At 44.5% G+C, this 22,122-nt stretch overlaps 2 protein-coding genes across 2 annotated transcripts in view; one reads left to right on the top strand and one right to left on the bottom strand.

Annotated features, from left to right (window-relative positions):
* Nucleotides 1–21,301, top strand: part of LOC115331848 (deoxycytidylate deaminase-like) — a 40,283-nt gene extending 18,982 nt beyond the window's left edge. Inside the window, exons 5-6 of the mRNA XM_040209603.3 lie at nucleotides 18,145–18,282; nucleotides 21,076–21,301. Coding sequence (XP_040065537.2) covers nucleotides 18,145–18,282; nucleotides 21,076–21,301 — 364 coding nt within the window. The remainder of the gene's footprint in view (nucleotides 1–18,144; nucleotides 18,283–21,075) is intronic.
* On the bottom strand, nucleotides 6,306–9,667 carry LOC121047948. Its single transcript, XM_042294393.1, has 7 exons — nucleotides 9,406–9,667; nucleotides 9,196–9,321; nucleotides 8,638–8,797; nucleotides 8,169–8,332; nucleotides 7,559–7,764; nucleotides 6,653–6,926; nucleotides 6,306–6,529 (listed from the first exon to the last, which is right to left on the bottom strand). Exons 1-7 carry the CDS (start codon nucleotides 9,597–9,599, stop codon nucleotides 6,439–6,441), a joined length of 1,215 nt encoding a protein of 404 aa, XP_042150327.1. The 5' UTR covers nucleotides 9,600–9,667; the 3' UTR covers nucleotides 6,306–6,438.
* Nucleotides 21,302–22,122: the final 821 nt, after the last annotated feature.

The following is a 22,122-nucleotide window of genomic DNA, read 5'->3' as shown; positions in this document are numbered from 1 at the left end:
TTTCAGCCACCGCCACATAGAGGGCGCAACCAGACATCCAATTTGTGTTTTCTGTGTGTTTTATGATTCTTTTTAATAAATAGGCTCGATTAGTGAAAATGTGCGCTAATAATCAGGACCTGGAACAGTAATCTCCATTTAATACTAAAAATATCGGCCTAAATGTCTGCCAAAAGGGGTCAAAATACTCGTTTTTGACTATCAACAAATACGTGATTTCACCTATATTCAAACTTTTTTTATGGAAAATCAAAAGTGAAATTTAGAAAAAGGGCCTCGCTTTGCAAAGCGGAATATGTTTTTCTTTGCGGGCCTACAATTTTATTCATGTGTGCCAATCCCTAAGCGCTGTACCACTGTACTACCAAATGAAGTTTGCCAAAATTAACGGTTTTTGTCACTTTTCACGTGAGCATTCCGAAAAAAGTTTAAGCCATATTACAATGAAATTTAGCGTAACTCTTTCGACCATAATTACAAACTGATGTAAAAAGTTTCAAATAAAATGACCGAGTAGGCGCCCAAAACTTTGCGACTGAAGTGCTTCCGCAAAGTCAATTTTTCTAAAGTAAATATCTGTCAAAATAAAATAAAAAAACGAAAAAAGGGCCTCCGTTGACAATGAACGCACTCTTCTTCTATAACATTCTAAAATTAGAAAGAAATTGCTCCAATAGTGCACCCTGTACCACTGTACTACGAAACCATGTTTTGCCGAAAAGGTCAATGTTCGCGGGTGCCCTCTGAATTAGCTTTTTGCACTAGGAAAACAAATCCTACATCAGATAAAAGATAATGTTGTACACTACAAGATGATATATAACACATAATTTTAGCAAGCTTGAACACGCCACGATCGCATTTCGAAAACGTGCTGAAAGCGTCATATGTCATGGCCGCCGTGGGACCGCAGCCGCATTTCCCTACGAGGGGGAATTTTGGATCACGTGACCGGCAGAGTAAAGGCGCATTCACACAGCGGAAAGACGCGCGTCGTGGGGGGAATTTTTTGCTTATTTTTGTATTGAAAAAAGTCGCGCGGCGAGGACGACGACGCAGGGAGACGACGCCTCAAGACCCAATTTCTCCCTCGACGCAGCCAATGAGAGAGCGACAGGACATGACGTATCGCTCGGTTTCCGGACGGGATTGATGGGGGAACCGGGGAACGCTCTCCCGTGCACCTCCCGCCGTCCCGCGCAAAGCAGACGAAGCAGACAGCAGGCGCCAAAAAATGTCGTGCGAAACGAAACCCGGTCCCTCTTTTAGTTTGGAGATTCTTCTGGATCTGGTGGAAGACTACCCTCTATTATACGATAAGCGGCATCCGGACTACAAGAACAAAACACTAAAATCGAGCATCTGGAAAATAATTGGATCGGAATTCGGCATGGAAGGTAAGTTGAAAAGTTTTCGCATTGGCGGTAGACTATGACCGATTGATCATCTTTGTTTTAATATCGGGCCGCCTTGATACAGGTCACGTAGCGGAAAGTAAATTCAAAAATGCGAGGGACAAGTACACCAGAATCCAAGTTGATGCTCGGAACAAACAGCGGAGCGGTGCAGGAGCCAGCGAAGTTCCAAAAGTGAGGTGGGCCTACTTCGCTCGAATGCGGACTCTGCTCGACAGCGGGAATGAGGAAGCACGGTAAGCTACAATTTTCCCTGTATGCTAGTCGGACGTATGCGATCACCACTCGATTAATTTCAGAGTTTGGACGAACGTCACGACGGCAAGCCCCACAACACCAAGTCCTCCGTGAGTGCTGTGAAATTGGTACTCTTTGTTTAATTTCCGGATCAACCCGAATGGGCTTGTGTTGCCTTACAATGAAATTAATGTGATAAATAGCAGTCATGCGTCCGAGAATGCGGCGGAAATATAGTGTCTGAAATAAATATTTTATATAAAAAAGCCGCGATCGCCCTAGTTAACCCTTCATGGACCCCAACCTGTGATAGTTCGTTTTTGTTTCCAACTATCTTGATACTTTCTCAGAGCTGCAGTGTGTGGTCACTCACCGGGGGTATATTCATCTCTTGATTTCAGCATCAATCATGATCAGCCTCCATATGAAGACGTTGAGGAGATTATTGTAGAGGGCGATGACATGTAAGTTTTCACATATTTCCTCTACTTTTTTTACTGTGCACACATGACAGTTCTTTGCTCTCGTGTTGAAATATTATATATCATCTTTTGGGTGGTGCAGAAATTTTCCTGCGTTTCGTAAAAGGCCAGCATGGCTCCGACATTACGCCGTTGCTGTGGCACTGCTATCGTCAGTGTGTGTGCAGACACTTCATTTCATGAGAATCTTGTTTCTGTATATGTGGTTTATGTGCAGGTGCAGCGCCCACACCTGATGTGGGCGGCGCCGGAATTTTTGTAAACAGCGTGCAATTTTGAGGTGGCCGAAGAGTTGTATAATCACTGCAACACAAGTTTCTGAGTCCAATCTGGAGGTTCCTGAATGTTTGGCTCACCAAGTAGCACTGGATGGTATCAGCTTGGTGTTTCTTGGTGAGTCAAGCAGGAAGGTGATATATATGAATATCATGTGACACCCTTGTGGCAGTGATGATTACTTAGGGGAAATTCCCTGTTCTCGTTTGCTGTTGCATATGCTTTTGCAGGCTAGTGATTCAAGAGGTTGAAATAGTTGTCACAGGGTTATTTCAAAATATAATAGCAGGTTACACATTAATGTGTAAGTTTGTGTGTTCATAACAGGATAATTGTATAATTATGACAATGCTGACGAAATCTAATACACAAGTTGCCATCTGCCACATTCTTGTCGCATGCAGGAAAAAGTTCCTCTGCTCTAAGGCAGCCTGATAAATGCATAGGCCCTTTTTCAATTGACTATGTTAAACTTTCTATGTTCCATTTTCTCCTTGGCCTATAGGACAGCAAAGGCTGCATGCATACAGGCACAGGGGTGGATTTAGAGAGGGAGTCCGGATGTCCTGACCCCCATCTTGATTTCTGCATGTGTAAAATTTAGGGCATAAAACGAGGGAGGGGGAGGGTTCCTAAACATATGGTACACTGACCATATGTTTATGCCCCTGTACAGGCACCAGATCATGGCTTTGAGATGTGCATCTCTGAAGGAGTGCTTGCATGTAATTTGCTAATTTTAAAGGATGGATTGTGGGATAGCTTGCACTTGTTGCTTTTGCAGCTGTGAGCTGAAAAGTGCTTGAGGTATACACCTCAGAATTATTAATATGACAGGGGCTTTCACATGCATTCCTCTTGTTACCCTTTCTCTCTTTCCTTATCCTAGCATTCCTGTAGAGGACACCAATCTTGGGTATGTCTCGCCATATTACTTTCTGTATCCTCTTGAAGCTAATGAGGCTTGTGCATTCAACCATGTTTTAAATCTTCAGCCTTTGTTTTTTCCTTATGGTTTTAAGGTTTGCAGCTAAAGGAAATGGAGGTTGTAGGAAGTGTTCATTCAACCATAGAGTGAATTTCTTCACTATTACTTGCATGGTGGTAGCTATAAATTTATTAAACAATTACATACATGGAAAATGGCCATGTTGTATACAATTTCTTTACTATATATTCCCAAGACAGGGCTAGCAGGCCACCAACTGTTGGGCTTTATATGTTGTCCTCTGTATCCACATAATTTTGTATGGGAACAAGTATAAGTATGATTAATTAATTGAAAAAATCGAGCTTGGAAATCAAAACCACGGGCTTCCACAGCGTGGTGTTTACTTTGTTTGAATTACTACCAGGGGCAACTGAATGGGGATCCAAGATGGCAGCTGCCCTTTGGGACTCCATAGCCATACCCACAATTTCAGAGTTGCCCCAATTGAAAATGAATTGCTAGGCAATTGTGTTCCATATGTGAAACGTTCTAGCACCACAAACGTTAAGCAAAATTCATTTAGCAGCATGTCTAGTGTGTTCACCCAGACACCTACATTCATCAGATGATTCAATGCGCGGCATGTATACACTTGAAATGATAACTCTGATCTTGATCTTCCAGAACTTTCTAACCCATTGCACTCCTGGTCACATGACCTTCCCGTTAACCAATCAGCAACATACCCCTCACTCCTCTCCCACGGGTTTACCAATCAGCAGCGACCCTCGCAGCCACGCTTTAAACCTAACCAAAGAATGTTTCACGTTAAAAAAAAAATAAGGTCCCCCTCCCTCCCCGAGACACATTGTTGCTACTCATGGCATATGTTTATTTACAGTGTGGCAGTGTCAGCTGTCGGGGCAACGAAACCGAAACAAAAGAGAGCCCGGTCGTCTTCATCCAGGGACTCTAAGTAAGCTATGCTCTTAGATCAACGTAAATCAATCAGTCATTCGCTTTAATCAAACACAAGAGTTAAAAAAAAAAACATAAAAGACAACAAGGAAAATTTACACTCCTTCCCATTTGCAGAAAACATGACCCCTGTGAAGATACTATGCAGTACTGCATCAGCAGGCTTAGGGAACTCCACGAGAGGCGGCAGCAAGGGGAAGCCAATGTGGACAGTGTCCACTTTCACTGCATGGCACTTGCCGCCAAAGTGAGGATTCTTGGAGCTGAGGAGCAGGTGGCAGCTCTCCATGAAATGGACAAAATTGCATATGAATTTCAAAAAAGAAGGCTGCAGGAGCGAACGCAGACAGACCACATGTATCACAAATAAGGTTTGCATGGTTCTATAAGAAAAGACACAAAAATTACCTTTGCATTCACTGGAATATAGGCCAACCTATTTAACGACATAGCCCATGGATCAAGTTTTTAGAATGTTTAATTTCACTTCATTAATTTTTTTCTTTTTATATATTAATACTGAAACTATACTGGCTCAGGCCCCGCTACTCATGCGGATTGCTACAGTAGGCTTGTGTCACTGTTTGGAACTTTCAATTACAGCTTCGAATAAGATACTACTATTCGATTACTACTGTCGGTGCTTGATCTTTATCAAACACCGACGGTATATCAAAGTTTCGCAATATTCCTCGTGCTCCTGGTCTGTTCTGACGTGTTAGCTCTGTTAAATGTGCTCGTCATCGTGCAGTCAATTGGTGAAGTGAACTGGAACGAATGGAATTATTACAACTTAAAGAAAACATCAATTTTGGTACTCAAAACTATTTTACTCTAACATTATTTCAGTGGAATATACTATATGCATTACTTTCCATCCCATGCCAACAATTTAACCATACAAAATGTTCATACTCCTCTTCATCAGTAAGCACCTCGTTGCTATGGTACTCTAAAAATGCACTGGCTGTGTTTAAAAAACAAAAAGGTTGACCTATATTTTGGTAAATGCATAATCTTTCACCTGCTTACTTTATTCAAGTGCAATACCTATTTACATTAATCTAGAAACAAATTATATGATTCCATGTCTGGCAAGGCAAGTGCCAATATTTTTTTTCTATTCAGTTTCAGAATTGCCAGAGCCGCTCCTGCAGTCTTTCTTTTTGCCTCGTTAATTGTTTACCTAAGTGCAATATTTACATTTATTTGGGGCTTCATTATATTTTTGTGTTCAATCCAGCAACTTTCAACTCTGTGCATTCCTAACATGTAAGGTTTTAAATAAATTGTATTTTAAACAGAAGAGTTATTGAAGCACTTGGTTATATCTGCTGCAAGACCCTATGTGCTAAAGAGATCATCAGGCAGAACGAGGCTTTATCAGCAAACAGTACTTGGAGAAGAGAAGTCACTATCGTAACACTACCATAAAGAGAAGTCTTCATAGACACACACAATAAGTTACCCTCCCACTGCAAATAATCAATCTCCATGTGTCATAATGGGGACATATCCCATGGTATAAGTCCTGGGAAATATTATCTGTGGTTACTGTAAAAGTATTTTTGCAGGCTTGATATTTCACAAGTTAGGTGAAGTGCAGTTTTAAAAAATATTTTGTGAGCACAATTTTTTGATTGGTATACATCAAATCATTACCATGGGGCAATACATATGCATGACCCGTTCTTACAGATTATTTTTCAAGTCACTGCTTGCAAAAATTAATTTGTCTATATTATTTTAGTATGTTTTTTTGTGAAAAAGGATCTTCAATAGGGTTTCACATCATCTTGAATTGTTACTTTTTTTGGCTGTAATATAAAAAATGTGTAAGTTTTCATCATTAAAAATTTTTCATGCCCAAAGTTCACATGCAGTACAGTGATGTCTTGTTAATATTGCACCTGTGTTTCCTCAAAAAAGCATTATGGGCATTGTTCATAAAAACAAGACAAATTCATGTTTTGACCCAGTACGTCCTTGAAATTGTTGTCTATACATATAGCGGCGTATCCATATATTAACGGGGTTTGTATTAACAAGACATCACTATGTATGAAACTTGTAATTTTCCTGATAATCAAGAGATGTGAGGGGAAATACCTGTGTCAGCTCAGTGTCTATCAAGGTACTCGTCCTGCCATGGCACTTTGCCATCCATCTCAAAGTACATAGACAAGTACTCCCGAATACTGTAAGCCTGGCTGGAATTTCACAAAAAAACGAATGAGGCAAGCTTGCATACCAACATACTATATACATACTCAGTGCATCTTGTGCCCCGAGGTGGAACATCAGTGAGACCAGACCCTTCGTCTTCTTCTGACCTCCACTGTCCCTTGACAAGCTCGCCTTCCCAGTCTTCCCCATCCACAGATCCAGGGGGCACATAGCTGCATTCAGACACTTCAGAGTGCTTCATCAGGAAGTTATGGAGGACCACACATGCGGCCACAATTCTGTCCGTGGTCTCTTCTTTTGCAGCGAATGGCCGACGCAGTATCCTCCACCTCTGTGCCAGTATGCCGAAGGTGTTCTCCACTACCCTCCGGGCTCTGCTCAGCCGATAGTTAAAGACCCTGGGAGGTCTTCCTGTGAGATCTATTGACAGACAGAAATATAACATGAATTGACATTTCCTTTTTGAATGCCTCTTTTCATCACCGGTGCCATTTAAGTTCGCAGTTGCGAGGTCTAATTTTGGTCAAGGTGACAGGGAGAATGTTCTTTGCTGCTGATTGGATGTTGCACCACAACTTGCACATAATGAATCAATGAGACATTTTTGACCTGTTTGCGAGTTTGCAATTGTGCAATATTTTGGTGAGTATGTCACGCCAAATTGCAAATGGTGAGAGGTCTCGTGACATGCTTGTCCATAGTACTTCATCCACCGGTCGATATCAGCTTGTGTATGGCAGCAGAACAACTTGATACTTGCAAACAAAGTGTGGGTTATCAATTCATAGCTTCCAACATAAAATAGCAGACAATCACAATTTTAGCCTGCATCCAATCTTGCTTAGCCGCGGCACCGGGTTCATAGACACTACTAACTTTTTTTCCAGTCGGTTAGCAAACGGCATACAGTGTTTTCCTGTTCTATTTCCATCTGCGAATGGCGTTTCATAGCAAGTGAACTGCATCCTTCACAAAGATTAGTAGACAAACCATGTATGAATGCTTTAAGTTGCTCATTGAGCGCAAAATAGAACTCGCTCTTGCTTTCTTACTCTTTCTTGGAAACGGTCGCATTACGAACGTCTTCAGGGGAAATGCTTCATCCCCGACAAAGAAGTAGGGGACTTTCCTGCTCCCCAGCCAGCTTGCTGTTGGGAGACGCCGTTGGCCTTCAGCAATAGCTTGTAGGAAATCTGAGCGTCTGAAAATGCCTGCATCACTTTCACTTCCATGATGGCCTATCTCCACATAAAGGAACCTGCAAAAGAAGTTAAATATGGATATATGCATACGTTAATGGAATGATCTCGACTTGCTGAACTGCTTTAGATGCAGCTAGTTAAATTGATGAATTTTTAGAAAACTAATTGTGTTCTACATGTGATATGGCATCAGCCTGGCAGTTGGTTATGCAGAATGCATAAAGATATGCATGCAAATTTTTATACATACATCAAAACCTTGGTGCAAAAAAACTTCTTTCTTTGCCAAATCATGCTGATTGCTTTTATAGTGCACATTCACTTTATGTATAAGCAGAGTGTGGAATGCAGAAAAAATACTTGGGGAACTTGGCAGTCACCCCGAGTGACAATTCAGCAAGTGAAATCCTTGAGTTTAAACAATAAAATATTACCCATAAAATAGTTAAATTGCACTAACCTGTACTTGGCATCACAGATGGCAAGCATCAACTTGCTGAACGTCTTTTTATAGTTGAAGTTGAGGCTGCCTGTGCGGCCTGGGCACTCGATCACAACATGCTTACCATCCATGGCCCCCAGGCAGTGTGGGAAATTCCAGGTCTCCTCAAATTCCGAAGCAATCTAGAGAATTAAATATTTAGTACCTACCTCCCGCTCTCTGCTTGGCTGGTTTGGAGCTCTGCAATTTTTATGTTAATGATATTGTTCTGCTATTTTTCCTGTCGCACAATGCTACACATGCTACTGTCTTTGCAGTGTGTGACCTAACTGAAATGCATCAACCAAAGACCATGACATCAGCTCTGCCATACTGAACTATAATTGTTTTTACGATTCAGTCATTGCATGACTCGTAACACGCTACCCTTTAAATGCCCCATGCGTGTGTTCAATACTCGGTTAATAAAGTCCATGATGTTAAAGACCTGCAACCACTCATCTGCGTGCTGTGGACATGTCAAGTACAGTGGCTGCAAGACATCCCAGAGGGCTTGGCAAGTTTCTTGAATGATGCCACACACTGTGGAGCGGCCCATGCAGTTGTTAAATGAGGCACCACGGATGTATTGTCCAGCAGCAAGGAACCTGCGTCTCACATAATGAAGATTAAAGTTATTAGAGCGAATGGCCAAAGTGAAGGCGGGCTGGTGCGTATTAATCGTATGATGTTTAAACCCAGTGAAGGAAGCGAACTTCCCTAGCCCAGTCTCAAGGTTTGAAAATCATAAATAAGAGTATTAATTGCCGAGAGAGGACAGGCCAGAAATCTCCGATTGGAATGCGGGAAAACGCATACTTAACACAAAATATTTATTTAGTTTTTAATTAGTTCGCGCATTATTACGTCGTAGACGTACACCTGACGCCTGCAGCGCATTGACGTGATCCCGGAGAAATTAATTAGATTCTGAAGTGCGTTTTTAATTACATAGTGTAAAACACTTAATTTCGTTATTTACGCAGAATTCCTTTTCTTGACTCACCTGAGTGTCACAATTAGCCGCTGTTCGGGCGCGATGGCTTTCCTCCAGTTAGTGTTTGTTTTTGTGATTTTGTCGCGGACCAGCTCGAGCAAGGTGTCGAAAGTGCTCGGAGGCATCCTGATGTAGCTGTCGAAATTGGGGCTTATTAACATCACAAGCAACATTACGTGGCTGTGAGCAATTTTAGTAGAACGTGTGGAATATACTCACTCCCGAAAGTACTCCTCATCATGAGCGCGCAATTCGGCCGCCAAACGACAAGCTTGGCCGTGCTCCTCACGGTCGAGAAGGAACGGCCTCACCCACCAACGTCTTCTACGCTGCTGCCTCCGTTTGTACTTCACTGTGCACACCAGAAGTGTTGTGAGCAGCACATCTTCCTCATAATCTTCGCCGTTGTCCATCGTAGTCGATCTGGTCGAACCGCCAAGCGCAAAACTGGCGGCAAACGCCCGACGAAGCAGACGAAACAACAAAAAAAGAAAAGTACAGACGCGACAAATTCCCGTGCTCTCTCGACGGACGCGGGATCTTTCGGGATGACGCAGACGGCGGTGGGCCAGGCGGGCCCAGTCTGAATGCATCCCTTTTTTCGACGCCGGCGTCGACGTCGACCGTAACGCGCGTTTTTTGCTCAGTGTGAATGCGCCTTAAGGACGGCGGGGAAACATGGCGGTGCCCCAATGAGTGAGCGCCACTCGCTTTGGAACTAATACGTCGTAGTAGCTGCTATAGCGGGCGCGTTAGTCAGCAATGAATGGTGCAGGAGGTTTTTGCTTCGCCTTACCTCACTTAAGACGCAAAGTATGAGCAATGACCTCGCCGCATTTTTAGATAGACTTTCGATTCTGGCTAGTCCTAAGCCTAAATGAACGCGATAGTTGTCGGCATGGCAACGTCTTTGGATAGTGGATTGCCTTGACTCAATCGGCCGGGTATTGATAGCACACAAAAGCAGACAGCGTCTCAATATACCTTTTGCTAAATTTCCCAAGCACCGAGGTGCATGCTATACGCGCTGCACGTGCTGGCGTCTGCAGTAATAACTGTTCTGAAGCAAAAAGCCTAAAACAAATTTCGCCGTGCACGCGCGTTCGTCAGATTTATTATGATTATTTACTTCAAATCTTTTATAAGTGGAAGGCCAGCGCGCGCGGATCGTAGAATTACACTTACAGCGTTCTTCTCGGTGTTCGGGTAATTTACTAATACGTCAATTTTCAGTGGAGCCGAATTACAGGTTTTTCCATTTAGGATGGTTTTATATACAGTTCTTACACGCTGGCGAACCATGCTGCCGGTGTACCGCCCGCCTTTCAGTGCTCACTTCTTTCTCGTCGTTTTTAGGACTCAACTTCGTCGTCCTCTTTTGAATTCAAAAGGAAATTTCAACGAGGCTTGTCTTCACTTCAGACAGCCAAATATTTAGAAAATTTACAAGCAAGGGTTAACTTAGTTTTACCTTGCCGATTATCTGTACCACGAGCAGTAAAATTTGTTTCCTAAGCTGAAATGTATGCCGCACTGCTTCGCGACTACTCGGTAGCGCGCGTTTTTGGGCCCCCCATTTTGGGAACCTTTCCACGGAGGCCTCGTGTATTCGCTACAGCCAGTAGGTGACACCAGCTATCACCCCATAATAAAACACGCAGCTATCGCTCATCCAGCCCTCGTCAAACTTGGCTACGTACTTGTAGGTACCAAGTAGGAAAGGGCGGTTAACTTTTAACCGCGGTCAAAGTTAACCGGCTTCGAGCAAACGGGCCCTGGGGTCTTTAGGTGCACCCCGCAGTAGTGGTTACACGAACGCACGTCGATGCTGGTTTTCCGTACAGCGTGGTGCCAGTCAAGAGTCATGCTGCACTGACCGGCAGGATACTGTGACATGTTGACTATCTGCATGGAGGGCTGCCAAACATAATGCTGTTCAAATTATCCACACAACCCTTCCTCTCAGTTGAGCTCATTCTGCGTATTAGACGCTGTTTCTATACAAGCCTCCAAGAGGTATTGCAGAAGGGACTGGATTTGGGCTAGTTGGTTGAACATGTTTAGGGGTTAAAAGCGCTAAAAACGACGGACGAGTAGCGCTCTGTGGTGTGTGCCTCTCCTACTCGTCCGTCGTTTTTAGCGCTTTTAACCCCTAAACATCTCCAAGAGGTGTGGGAAAAGGCACAGCTTCCGCACGAGGTGGGGGCACTGCACGTGCTCAGGGAACGCGCCAAATGGACCGTTTGCGCGTGCACAATGCCGATAGCAACACCACAGCAGGGGCGGGACGTCAGCTCCGCATGTCGGTTTATACGTGCCTCGTCATTCAGTCACCGATTAACAGTTCGTTGATTTCTAAATTCGAGAATCAACCTACGTCCCCGCGACTGTGCAACGTGCACTACTCTCAGGAAATTCCTGCGTTAGTCAAGCATGCCGCACGAAGAGATGTCGTTGGTCACCAGCCGATTGAAATGGAAAACGCACTGCGCCGTAACACAGCCACCCATTCAGGATCTCAGAACCTCTCGTCCCCGAGGCCAATGTATCCTCTTCTGTCATCTCCCTCTTTTCTGTTGCTTGGTTATTAGTCGCGAAATCCCTCCCCCCCCCCCCCCCCCCTCCCCGCTGCAGTGCAGTGACCGTCACGCCTTTCTTTGTCACCCAAAAGCCGTAATTCATCGTAGTTTTGCTTTTCTTTCTTTTCCTAGTCTTCTTCAAAGCCCTCGCCCTCCCCCCCCCCCCCCCTTTTTCCCGGTGATCGGGCAGGGAGTCAAGAAATCCAACGAGTCAGAAGGCCCAAAATGGATCTTTTGACTTGTTGGATCTTTTGACTCGCCAAACACGAGTCAAGAGATCCAATGTGGGTCAAGAGGTCCAACGAGTCAAGAGATCCAACGAGTCAAAAGATCCACGGCGAGTCAAGAGGTCCAACGAGTCAAAAGGTCCAACGAGTCAGAAGGTCCAATAATGGATCTTTTGACGCGTTGGATCTTTTGACTCGTTGGACCTCTTGACCCGGAATCTCGTTCAGTGGGCCAAAGAAGAAAGTCAAAAGCCTGATTTTCTGTGCGAAAATTTGAAAACACAGCGGACTATTTCGTACCTCCTCCCCATTCGTAAGCTCTCTGCCTTTTCACAGTGATTCATCCGCGGTCCTAAAACCGCGTCATCGGGTCCAAACGCAAGTCACACGAAACTGGACCTGACTTAGTCCCTTCAACGCTAAGCTGACATTGTGGTGGAAGCTACGCGCTTGCCCGACCAATCAGCCGCCTCCCTTTCATCACGTGCCCTCATTCTCTGCGCGTGGGTATGCGCGAAGGGGCGTGATCTCGTGGCAAAAGTGTGGCTGGCCCAACGAGCACGTAGCTTCCACAGCACTGTCAGCTTCTGGCTGAGCGGGTTGGGGAAAGCAACTTTTGTCTGAATTCCGAGCGACGGGCTAATCTTCTAGGGGGACAATGGCTCTGTCCAGGTAGATTCCGAGTCAAGAGGTCCAACGAGTCAAAAGATCCAACGCGTCAAAAGATCCATTATTGAACCTTCTGACTCGTTGGATCTTTTGACTCGTTGGACCTCTTGACTCGCCGTGGATCTTTCGACTCGTTGGATCTCTTGACTCGTTGGACCTCTTGAACCACATTGGATCTCTTGACTCGTTGGACCTCTTGACCCACATTGGATCTCTTGACTCGTGTTTGGCGAGTCAAAAGATCCGTTATTGGACCTTCTGACTCGTTGAACCTCTTGACTCTCTGCCCGATCACCGGGGAAGGGGGAAAGGGCTTTGAAGAAGAGCAGGAAAAGCAAGAAAGGCAAAAGTACGATGCATGGCGGCTTTCGGGTGACAAGGAGGGGAGTGACGGTCACTGCACTGAAGCAGGATGGGATCCCGCGTCTAATGACAAAGACAAAAAATAGGGAGATGAGAGAAGAGGATACAGTGGCCTCGGGGACGACCGATTTTGGGATACCGGATGGCTGGCTGTGTCACGGCGCTTTTCATTTTCCAGTTTAATCGGATGGTGACCAACGCCATCTCTTCGTGCGGTAGGCTTGTCTAAGGCAGGAATTCCCCGAGAGTTGTGCATGCTGCACGGTAGTGGGGACGTAGGGTGTTTCTCGAATTTAGAAATCAATGGACAGTTAATTGGTGACTGAATTACAAGGCACGTATAGACCAACACGCGGTGCTGACGTCCCGCCCCTGCGGTGGTGCTGTTATCGGCATTGCGCACGCGCAGACGGTCCACTTGACGCGCTCCTTGCGCACGTGCAGTGGCCACACCTCGTGCGGAAATTTCGCCTTTTCCCACACCTTGTGAGGGCTTGTATGGAAACAGCGCGTTGGTCTATACGCAGCATGAGCTAAACCAGGAGGAAGGGTTATCTGGATCATTTCGACAGTATAATGTTTGGCAGTCATTCAGAGGGTCAACATGTCGCAGTATCTTGCCGGCCAGTGCAGCATGACTGCTAACTGGCAAAACGCTATACGGAGAACCAGAATCGGCTTACGTTCGTGTAATCACTACTGCGTGGTGCACCTAAAGACCACACGCTATAATCCGTTTCACCTAAGGATGGGCCGCAGCCTATGCTCGAAGCCGAGAGCGCGACGGCTTGAAGACCTTTGTATTCGAGGCATTTCAGAGTTGGAGAAGGACCCTAGTACCGCTTGCTGTGCATGCACACGCTTCACTGGCTCGTGTTCAGGTTGAGCAGCGTTGATCAAAGGCCATGCACATTTTTATTAGTCTTTCGATGTATCGCGAAAGTACCGATATATATATATATATTTTTTTTTTTTTTTCATAATCACGCAAGTTTTATATTACTTATCCTTTTAATGTACGGCACCTAGTGGATTTTGTTCGTGCAAACTTAATTATCTATTCGCACGTAATAAAGCCGAGAAAAAAAACCATTGTACTTTCCACATTTCCGCGACATATTTTGAGCCTTGCATACCATGATCCATTACAGCGACCGCTTATCAAACGCTAATTTAAATTTTGTTATATCATTTCTCGAACCTAAAAGTTTATTAAAAAGGAAACGTTCACCATAATATCAACCCGCCTTTAAAAAATATATATATTTTAAATTACTATTTTGAATTATTTTTCGTCATTTGCCTTCCCATTGGCCAAGTTCGATATCTTACCTGCACGGAAAGAACCGGTGAATTATCGGGAGTTCCTCTTTTCGAAGTGGCCATCTAAGGCGCATCCTAAAGGAGCCTTGAAACGATTTTACTATTTGTGCTAAATACTAGTTAGAATCACTCCCTAACGTTGATCACTGAATAAACTTGCATTGGTTTTTCTTTCTAAGCACAGTCGCCAAATAAATTTGAGAAATATGAGCATCGTTCATCCCCTCAACTCGGAGCCAGAAAAAGCGGCCACGTGGCTCGGCGCCTATCCTATACCTTTAACGTTAATCTTACCCACGTGCTGGGTTTGACAAAGTAGAGAACGTGTGCTCAGCTCAGACATTGTTAGAGCTCGGCTATTCTCATCACCGCAGTGCTTGTACACGAGCCACTACCCGACTGTCCGCCGAGGCATTGCCTGTTACAAGCTGAAGGCGAGTGCTCACGTAGCTCGTGTCAAATCTATGCATGAGCCGCGCTCAACTGTCGTCAGTCGGGTGATTTTGATTCCCAATTACGTCATTCAGCCTTGCAAAGGCAAGACTGAAAGAAATAGTCCCCTTTTATCTTCGCGACTCACAATTTCACCGCGACAGAGAAGTTTCTGAATCAGTGGCGGTCTATGCGATTATACTTATGCCAGGCTGGGACCAGTACAAACCGGCAAAGCCATGAACGTTCCAACCCGATAACGTTTCATGACCCCTTTAAAGGGGTCGTGAAATGATTTTGATGTTCAAAGAATCTAGTGCGTCAAGGACCCAGGAACCAGGGGGGAGGGGGGGGGGGGGGGGCAACAGGGACTTAGGCACCCGCTGACATTTTCTAGAGGGTGCTGAGCATTATACTGAGCCCCCGTGCGATTGGCTCAAGGCCTACTGGACTGATTCCTACTGTGCAACGCCTCCCCGCGACTAGGGAAAAAGCGGTAAGGGGCTTGCCGTGACTCCTTCGCAATATGAAGCGGCAGTTCTCGAATAATTGGAGCTTTTGACCCGCAATGGATCTTTTGACTCGTGTCTGCCGAGTCAAGAGATCCAACGCGTAAAATGATCCATTATTGGACCTTCTGACTCGTTGGATCTTTTGACTCGTTGGACCTCTTGACTCGCCGTGGACCTTTTGACTCTTTGGATCTTTTGGCTCGTTGGACCTCTTGACCCACATTGGATCTTCTGACTCGTGTCTAGCGAGTCAAAAGATCCAACGAGTCATAAGATCCATTATTGGACCTTTTGACTCGTTGGATCTTTTGACTCGTTGGATCTCTTGACCAGAAGCGTCCAGGTACACAAACCAGATTCGCAGCAAGGGGGCCCTCCCCTCTTTTCGTCTTCCTGAACTGTTAAGTGGAATGCGGGATTTATGAGTTGAAGAGGAAAGCGAAACAGGAAAAAGTGGGAAAAGCGTTTCATGACCCCTTTAAAGGGATACTTCAACGAAATTTGAAATATTCCCGTCGTGTTCAAAAGTAGGTTGAATATGATCCACAATATCCGTAAATGGCAATCGCACGTTTGTATTTTGAGGCTGGTGGCTGTATTTCTCGTTATAAACGGCCCACTCTGGCAAGCGCTCGGAGAAGGCCCAGCGGAGACCCCGTGACATCCAACGCAATTGTGACGTAGGTCGTCTCAGGACGAGCAAAGCTACGGCGAGGCTGACGTCGAGAGGACGGCCTAGTCGTTCCAGCCACCGAAGCGGCTGCTTTTGTACGAATTTTGAGTGACGGGCTAATCTTCTGTAATCTTGTAGGGGGACAATAGCGACTTCTGCAACACACAAAAGGCATTCTCGGGAAGAGGGGAGTTCCTCCTGCCCCTCTTCTCTCGTCGCGGCCGGAGACGAGACAACCTCCGTCACTAGCTGTCAAGGTTCCTAGACGAGCATTACAAACGAGGCGTTAGCGACATCCACCAGGTGCTCTTTGCTAATCGTTTAATTCGTTTTAAAATTCCTTTTCGAGACTTTTTTAACAAGATATTGGTATGTTCGATGTGATACTGCTCCTTCGAACACATATAGACCAAAAAATGAGCGCCGAAATTTTGTTGTAGTATCCCTTTAAGGTCTATTTACTATATTTTTTTTCCAATCAGACGAAATTGCAAACACCAGAAGGCGCCATAAGATGAGGACAGGGATCTGCAATGATGCGAATATTGGGGAGCGACCGCCAAGCGGAAAGAACAAGTTGGTGTACTTAAAATGAATGAACAAGATCCGCGAATAGAAGGTAAGGAGACAGGCAGAAGGATGGAACGACACCAGTGCAACGGCCAGCCGAGGCACGAGTCCGGACACGCGTGAAGGTCTGTGGGGACGACGCCCAGGCAGGTTCAGGTCGCCGTCGCTGCCGCCGGGACACTGCCAAAAGCAAGGGCGCGATGGCTGCGTCCTGAGGGACACTAAATGCTTGTATACTGTTCTTCTCACGAGCCATGCTCATCTTGCGTCACAGTTTGCGGAATTCCGTGTCCTCATCATTTAACATCATCACCTTCACAGTTGCAATTTAATGGCAGACGCCTCCTGCACGGATTGGTTGCAAATGCGCATCCACCACATCTTCGCGTGGCGACTTAAAAGGCGGGGAGAAGTTTTGCAGACGATCTATGCTTTCGGCACCTCCTCACAGCTCTGATTGCAAATGTCTCTGCCTTTCAACTCGCCATGCGAATCGTCCAGGTATGAATGTAATGTCTGGTTGTTTGAGGATGCTAAGAGCCCTTGCACTGAGTCGTGATCGTAAATGGACTATTGCAAAAAGCGGTCTAGAGCCCCTTACGACCTGTTCACACTTGCGTTTGCTCAGGACCGAGCTCTTGTGAACTCTTACGACCCGCTTACAACGAGAGCACACGCTGCCGCCATTGGTGAAGCGACCCCGGAACTGCATATTGCTAGAGCTAAGGTTTTGCCGTATTGGCGAGGTCAAATGTAGATGCTATCTGAGAGTAACGGTCATTTATGACATTGTTGGAAGTTTTTCTGAGTCAAGAAAGAGTGATGCACTAAACAAAATGAAATGCTTTTGAACGGAATCCAAAATTTTGTCCGCCTGTCCATCAACTAGTTTCTGCAATTCCCCGCTGAATTTGGTGGGGAATTTCCCGGTTAAATTTGGCGGGGAAACAGTTTCTCCGCTAAATATGGCGGGAAACTTGACGTCATGTTACCTACACACCGATCGAATTTCCCATTTAAAATTCTCGCTTAAACAGTTTCTCCTGCAAATATGGCGGGAAAATTGATGCCACGTGACACGTCGCATGACCTATTACACCAATTTAGTTTCCCACGAAATTTATTGGGAAAATTGGGGCTGTCACGTGTCCTTAGTCCAGTTAAATTTAGAAAAATTCCTAAAAGTGGGTCTTTCACTCTCTGAAACGACTGTTTAGCGTCTTCTAAACAAATTTAAACTGTTGCTCCTCAAATACCGCGTTTCACGCTTTATAGGACATTAAAAATAAAGGTTGCTGTCCATCTCTTTAAAACACCGCTAAAATGATAAACCTTTACATTTTTTATTGTTTCAAACAGGCAAGTGTCGATTGCTCTCCGAGGCGCGCCTTCAACAATGTTAGTGTTGGTCGAAGCTTGCCCACCAATATTTTGTAGAAACTTCCCATCACAGATGAATTGTGAAGAAGGAATTACTATCAAGATAGTAACCTTCTTCACATTTGATTTGATCTTGATTTGATCTTTATCCAGGTAGCATAGTCACCTGCAAGAAAAGAATAGCTGGGTGCCTCATTTGCGACTAAACTCAACATTTCTTTTTTTTACAGGCAGCACATTCCGAAGGTGAAGAAGATAGTAATAGACTTCGAAAACTTGGCTGCCATTAAATTTCAAATGGTCCGCTACCCACTATCTTTCGAATCAGAGCCAATCAGAGCTCGGCTTTTTGATGACGTCACCACAAACCCTGCAAAAAAGAAGCAGACGGACTTGCGCTCCGCATAGCCTCCCAACGCAGGCAACGCCATCTCACGCCGCACATGGGTGTTAGAAAAGGAGGAGGAAACACAACGGCCCCGAGGAGCGCTTCCGACAAGGTGTTGTCATTACAAGTAATCATAGTAGACTTGTAATGCATTCCTTTTTTTTTTTGTAGTCGCAAGAGTAATATCATTACTTTTGGAAGTAATAAATTGATTTGTGGCCGTTAGTATTTTTTTACAAGCCCCACCCTCCTCGGCTTCCGTATATACGATTACTTAGTCACCATGTTTCGAGCTAAAAATACTGCGATATTTTCACTTAATAAAAATCTTGAATACAATAACTTTTACCGAGCTGTACAAAAGATGGACAGTTTATGCAGGGGTTTGTTGAGTCTCGAGTTGGGACAGTGAAGTTCTAGCTATCTACAAAAGCCTCTTAACACTGGTGCCCACAAGATAACAAAGCTCAAATAATCTCGAGTTTCTCAGTGTCGCAAGTGATAACGACATAAAGCAAACGAAGTAATCGGAAAAGTAAGAGTCACTTTTTCAAGTAACGTTAAATGACTTTTTCTCTCCACTAATCAAGTAATCTTATTGAACACTTATAAAGATTATATATACAGATCCTATCTATTTATCTATCTAAAATATTTATTTACAAAATCCAATAAACTTCTACACCAAAGTTAATTATAAGTGATTTTTTTTATTGTTTTAGTAATTTGGTGCAAGACTACACAGAAAGCAGAAAGTCGTGTCGCGCGGTGACAATTGACAGAACCATGAGTACACTCTGATTAATTAAACTAACTGTTGCAGCTGTTTCGCTGTTTCCCCTGTCTCGATTGATTGCCGTTTAATAAATGGGACATCTCTTCACGCGCATGTTTTCTTTTTTTTTAATGACGATTAGCACATACGACGTTGATGTATCGGAGCATGCAGCTTTCCAAAGTAGCCGGTCTGAAAACGAATAATTAATGAATGAGGGATCCCTGAATCGTTCAAACATTTCTCATTTGTGCACGGCACTAGCAGTGATCTCCTTGTGTGTATGTGTGTGTGTGTGTGTGTGTGTGTGTGTGTGTATGTGTATGTGTATGTGTGTGTGTGCGTGCGTGTGTGTGTGTGTGTGTGCGTGCGCGCGCGCTTCTTGGACATTAGTACCACACCATATCGTTGCCTGATTGACTCAAAAATATATTGTGAAGTACAACACTATGTTTGTGTTCATCGCTAAAGAGATCTGGAAAATCTTACTGGCGAATTTCTAACAGGTTCATTTACACGAAATTGATGAGGGCATCCATGAGCAAGCAGCATGTACAATTGCCTCTTTTATTTATAAAAGATTGGAGCACAAACTGCATCTTGTTTCTCACAACTATAGTGAGAAACACCTCAGGTTCAGTGACACAACAACAACTGAACACGAGAGGACGGCTCTAGGAACCCAGAACGATTTTCTTTGACCCACAACATATCCAAGCACCCCAAAATGCATGGCCGGACTCTGGCCAAGGCATGAATCTCGGAAGACGCACGTATTTCCAAGAGACCGGAGATTGAGGTCGTCTCCAAAATCAGAGGCAGAGCGTGTTGAGGGGTGTCCAAACAGGACACTACAAAACGCACGACTCCGACAAATCGTGAAAATTGAAGCGAGCTTGAAGCGGGCGCGTCCGCTTCAATTTTCACGATTTGTCGGAGTCGTGCGTTTTGTAGTGTCCTGTTTGGACACCCCTTTACAACGAGCTTTGATAAACACCGTGTTATTACGGCTTAAAAAGAGCCGTGGTCACGAGCGCGGTGGTGAGGGTCCATCACCTCCGTACGCATCACACAAGACAACAGACTTCTACCGATCGATGAGCTGGCGGATGTTCTGGTTGTAAACGTCCTTGTGTTGGCTCTGGGGAAGTGTTCCACCTCGACAATCACCTCGTCATCGTCCTCGAAACACTTGCCATGCAGTGGGTCGTTTTTCACGAGGGAAAGAATTGGCAGGAATCACTGGGTGGCAGGGCTGGTGAACACGTACGGGGGAAGGGACAGTACTTCATAGCCTAAAAAAATCCGCGAGAGCGTCGTGGGTGCACTGTGTTGGTGGAGCAAACGCGCTCCATTAATCAGCTTCCCGCGACGCTTGAAGGCCACCCCAACGTGTCCCGGTAACGTTTCCCAGCAGCTGTTTGGTTCCCAAAAGCCACGGCCACACTGATAATACGTCCTACAAAAGAGGAGGTGTGTCCTTTCGTTGCTTGAAGATCCCGCATACAAAAATTACAGACGTTCACGCTAATGCGAAATGGGAGCGCAGCTCCTGAGGGATTTCGATTTTGCGATATAACGTGGTAAAGTCACTCAGAGTCTTGAGAGCAAGGAAATCAAAGGAAGTGTTGCTTAACGTGGTAAAGAATATGGGAGAGCAATATATATATATATATATATATATATATATATATATATATATATATATATATATATATATATATATATATATAGAGAGAGAGAGAGAGAGAGAGAGAGAGATATCAAAACTCGATCTAACGAAGTTGACGGGAGCCGTGAATTACTTCGTTAAATCGGGAACTTCGTAAAATTGAGAAAGTCGTTTTTCGGACATTTCGTTGGGTAAATACAAAGTCCTAACGCAGCGGCATCATGAGGACTACTATGGTATTGATTTTACGTGTCAACGCGCTGAAATTTTTAACAATACACGGAAAAGTTCGCGAAGGGGTCACACTGGCGTCCTTCGATTTCAAGATTGTCGAAAGCGTGCCAGCTGGGATGTAGCGATGGGCCGAACTTTTGCCGAATCGAGAGCCGAACCTTGAATGGTAAGATAAATGACCATTTACCTCACGTGGTGATGGGTTATGTACTAGGCGTGGCTGCCAACACTTTGCTGAATAACTTGTGCAAACGAGAGAGCAACATGATTGCTGATGCCAAAGCAGCAAAACTGAAACCGAAGACGCTTCTGGCATAGGCGTCTGCTATCATTTCGACTGCTGCCTAGACATTATTGTCACAAACACTAACGGTGGCAATTGTTTTTCTTTTTTTGTGTGTGTGTGTGTGTTTGTTTCGACCTATTTATGTTTTTTTGTTCCCTTCAATGTGTGCCAACAGTGCATTTGGAGACATTGCTGTATATTGTTTAAAACTTCGTGTATATTCGAAGATTTTTTTTTTTTGCTTTGTTTTGTTGGAGATGATGTATTATATTTTTGTTTGAAACTTTGTTTATGAATGTGTTATTAGTTGATTTGTGGAAGCTATTCCTGAGAAATTGTATTTTCGCCACAAACCCAAGTTCTTATGTGTGTTTCAAGCCTATTTTATAGACTTGGCAAGCTTATTCCTGCAAAATAAAGAGTGAAAATCTCTACCCCCGAAAAGCGGCTGTGATGTTTTAATAATGGATGCGAAAATCGGGGCGTCAGGGCTCTTGCTTTGAATTTTGTTATTTAATATGTTCGCAAATCGTGCGCGAGTCCTGGACTCGTTAAATGTTCGTAGACATAGGCGACGTGGAAGTGAGAATTTAAAAAAATAAATGCAACACACGACTTGAAACGTGCCCTACGAGCGCCAGTCTGTTTCGTGTGCGTTTCTTCCACGTCCTTGTCTTGTTTTGCGCTTTTAACCTTTTAAATAATCATGAACCAACCAACTCAAACCAAAGTCTTAATTCCTACGAGCTTTTCTGAAGTAAAACGTACTGTCGGTGTTCCATTATCGAAAAAATCAGCGCCGAGGACGAAGAGACTATACGCATTACAAAGCCTGGCCCAGCGGGTGAAGCCA

Source organism: Ixodes scapularis, unplaced genomic scaffold (genome assembly GCF_016920785.2).
Source record: "Ixodes scapularis isolate PalLabHiFi unplaced genomic scaffold, ASM1692078v2 PGA_scaffold6__148_contigs__length_123643588, whole genome shotgun sequence".
Classification (NCBI taxonomy): domain Eukaryota; kingdom Metazoa; phylum Arthropoda; class Arachnida; order Ixodida; family Ixodidae; genus Ixodes; species Ixodes scapularis.
This window is presented reverse-complemented; position numbering and strand designations above follow the sequence as displayed.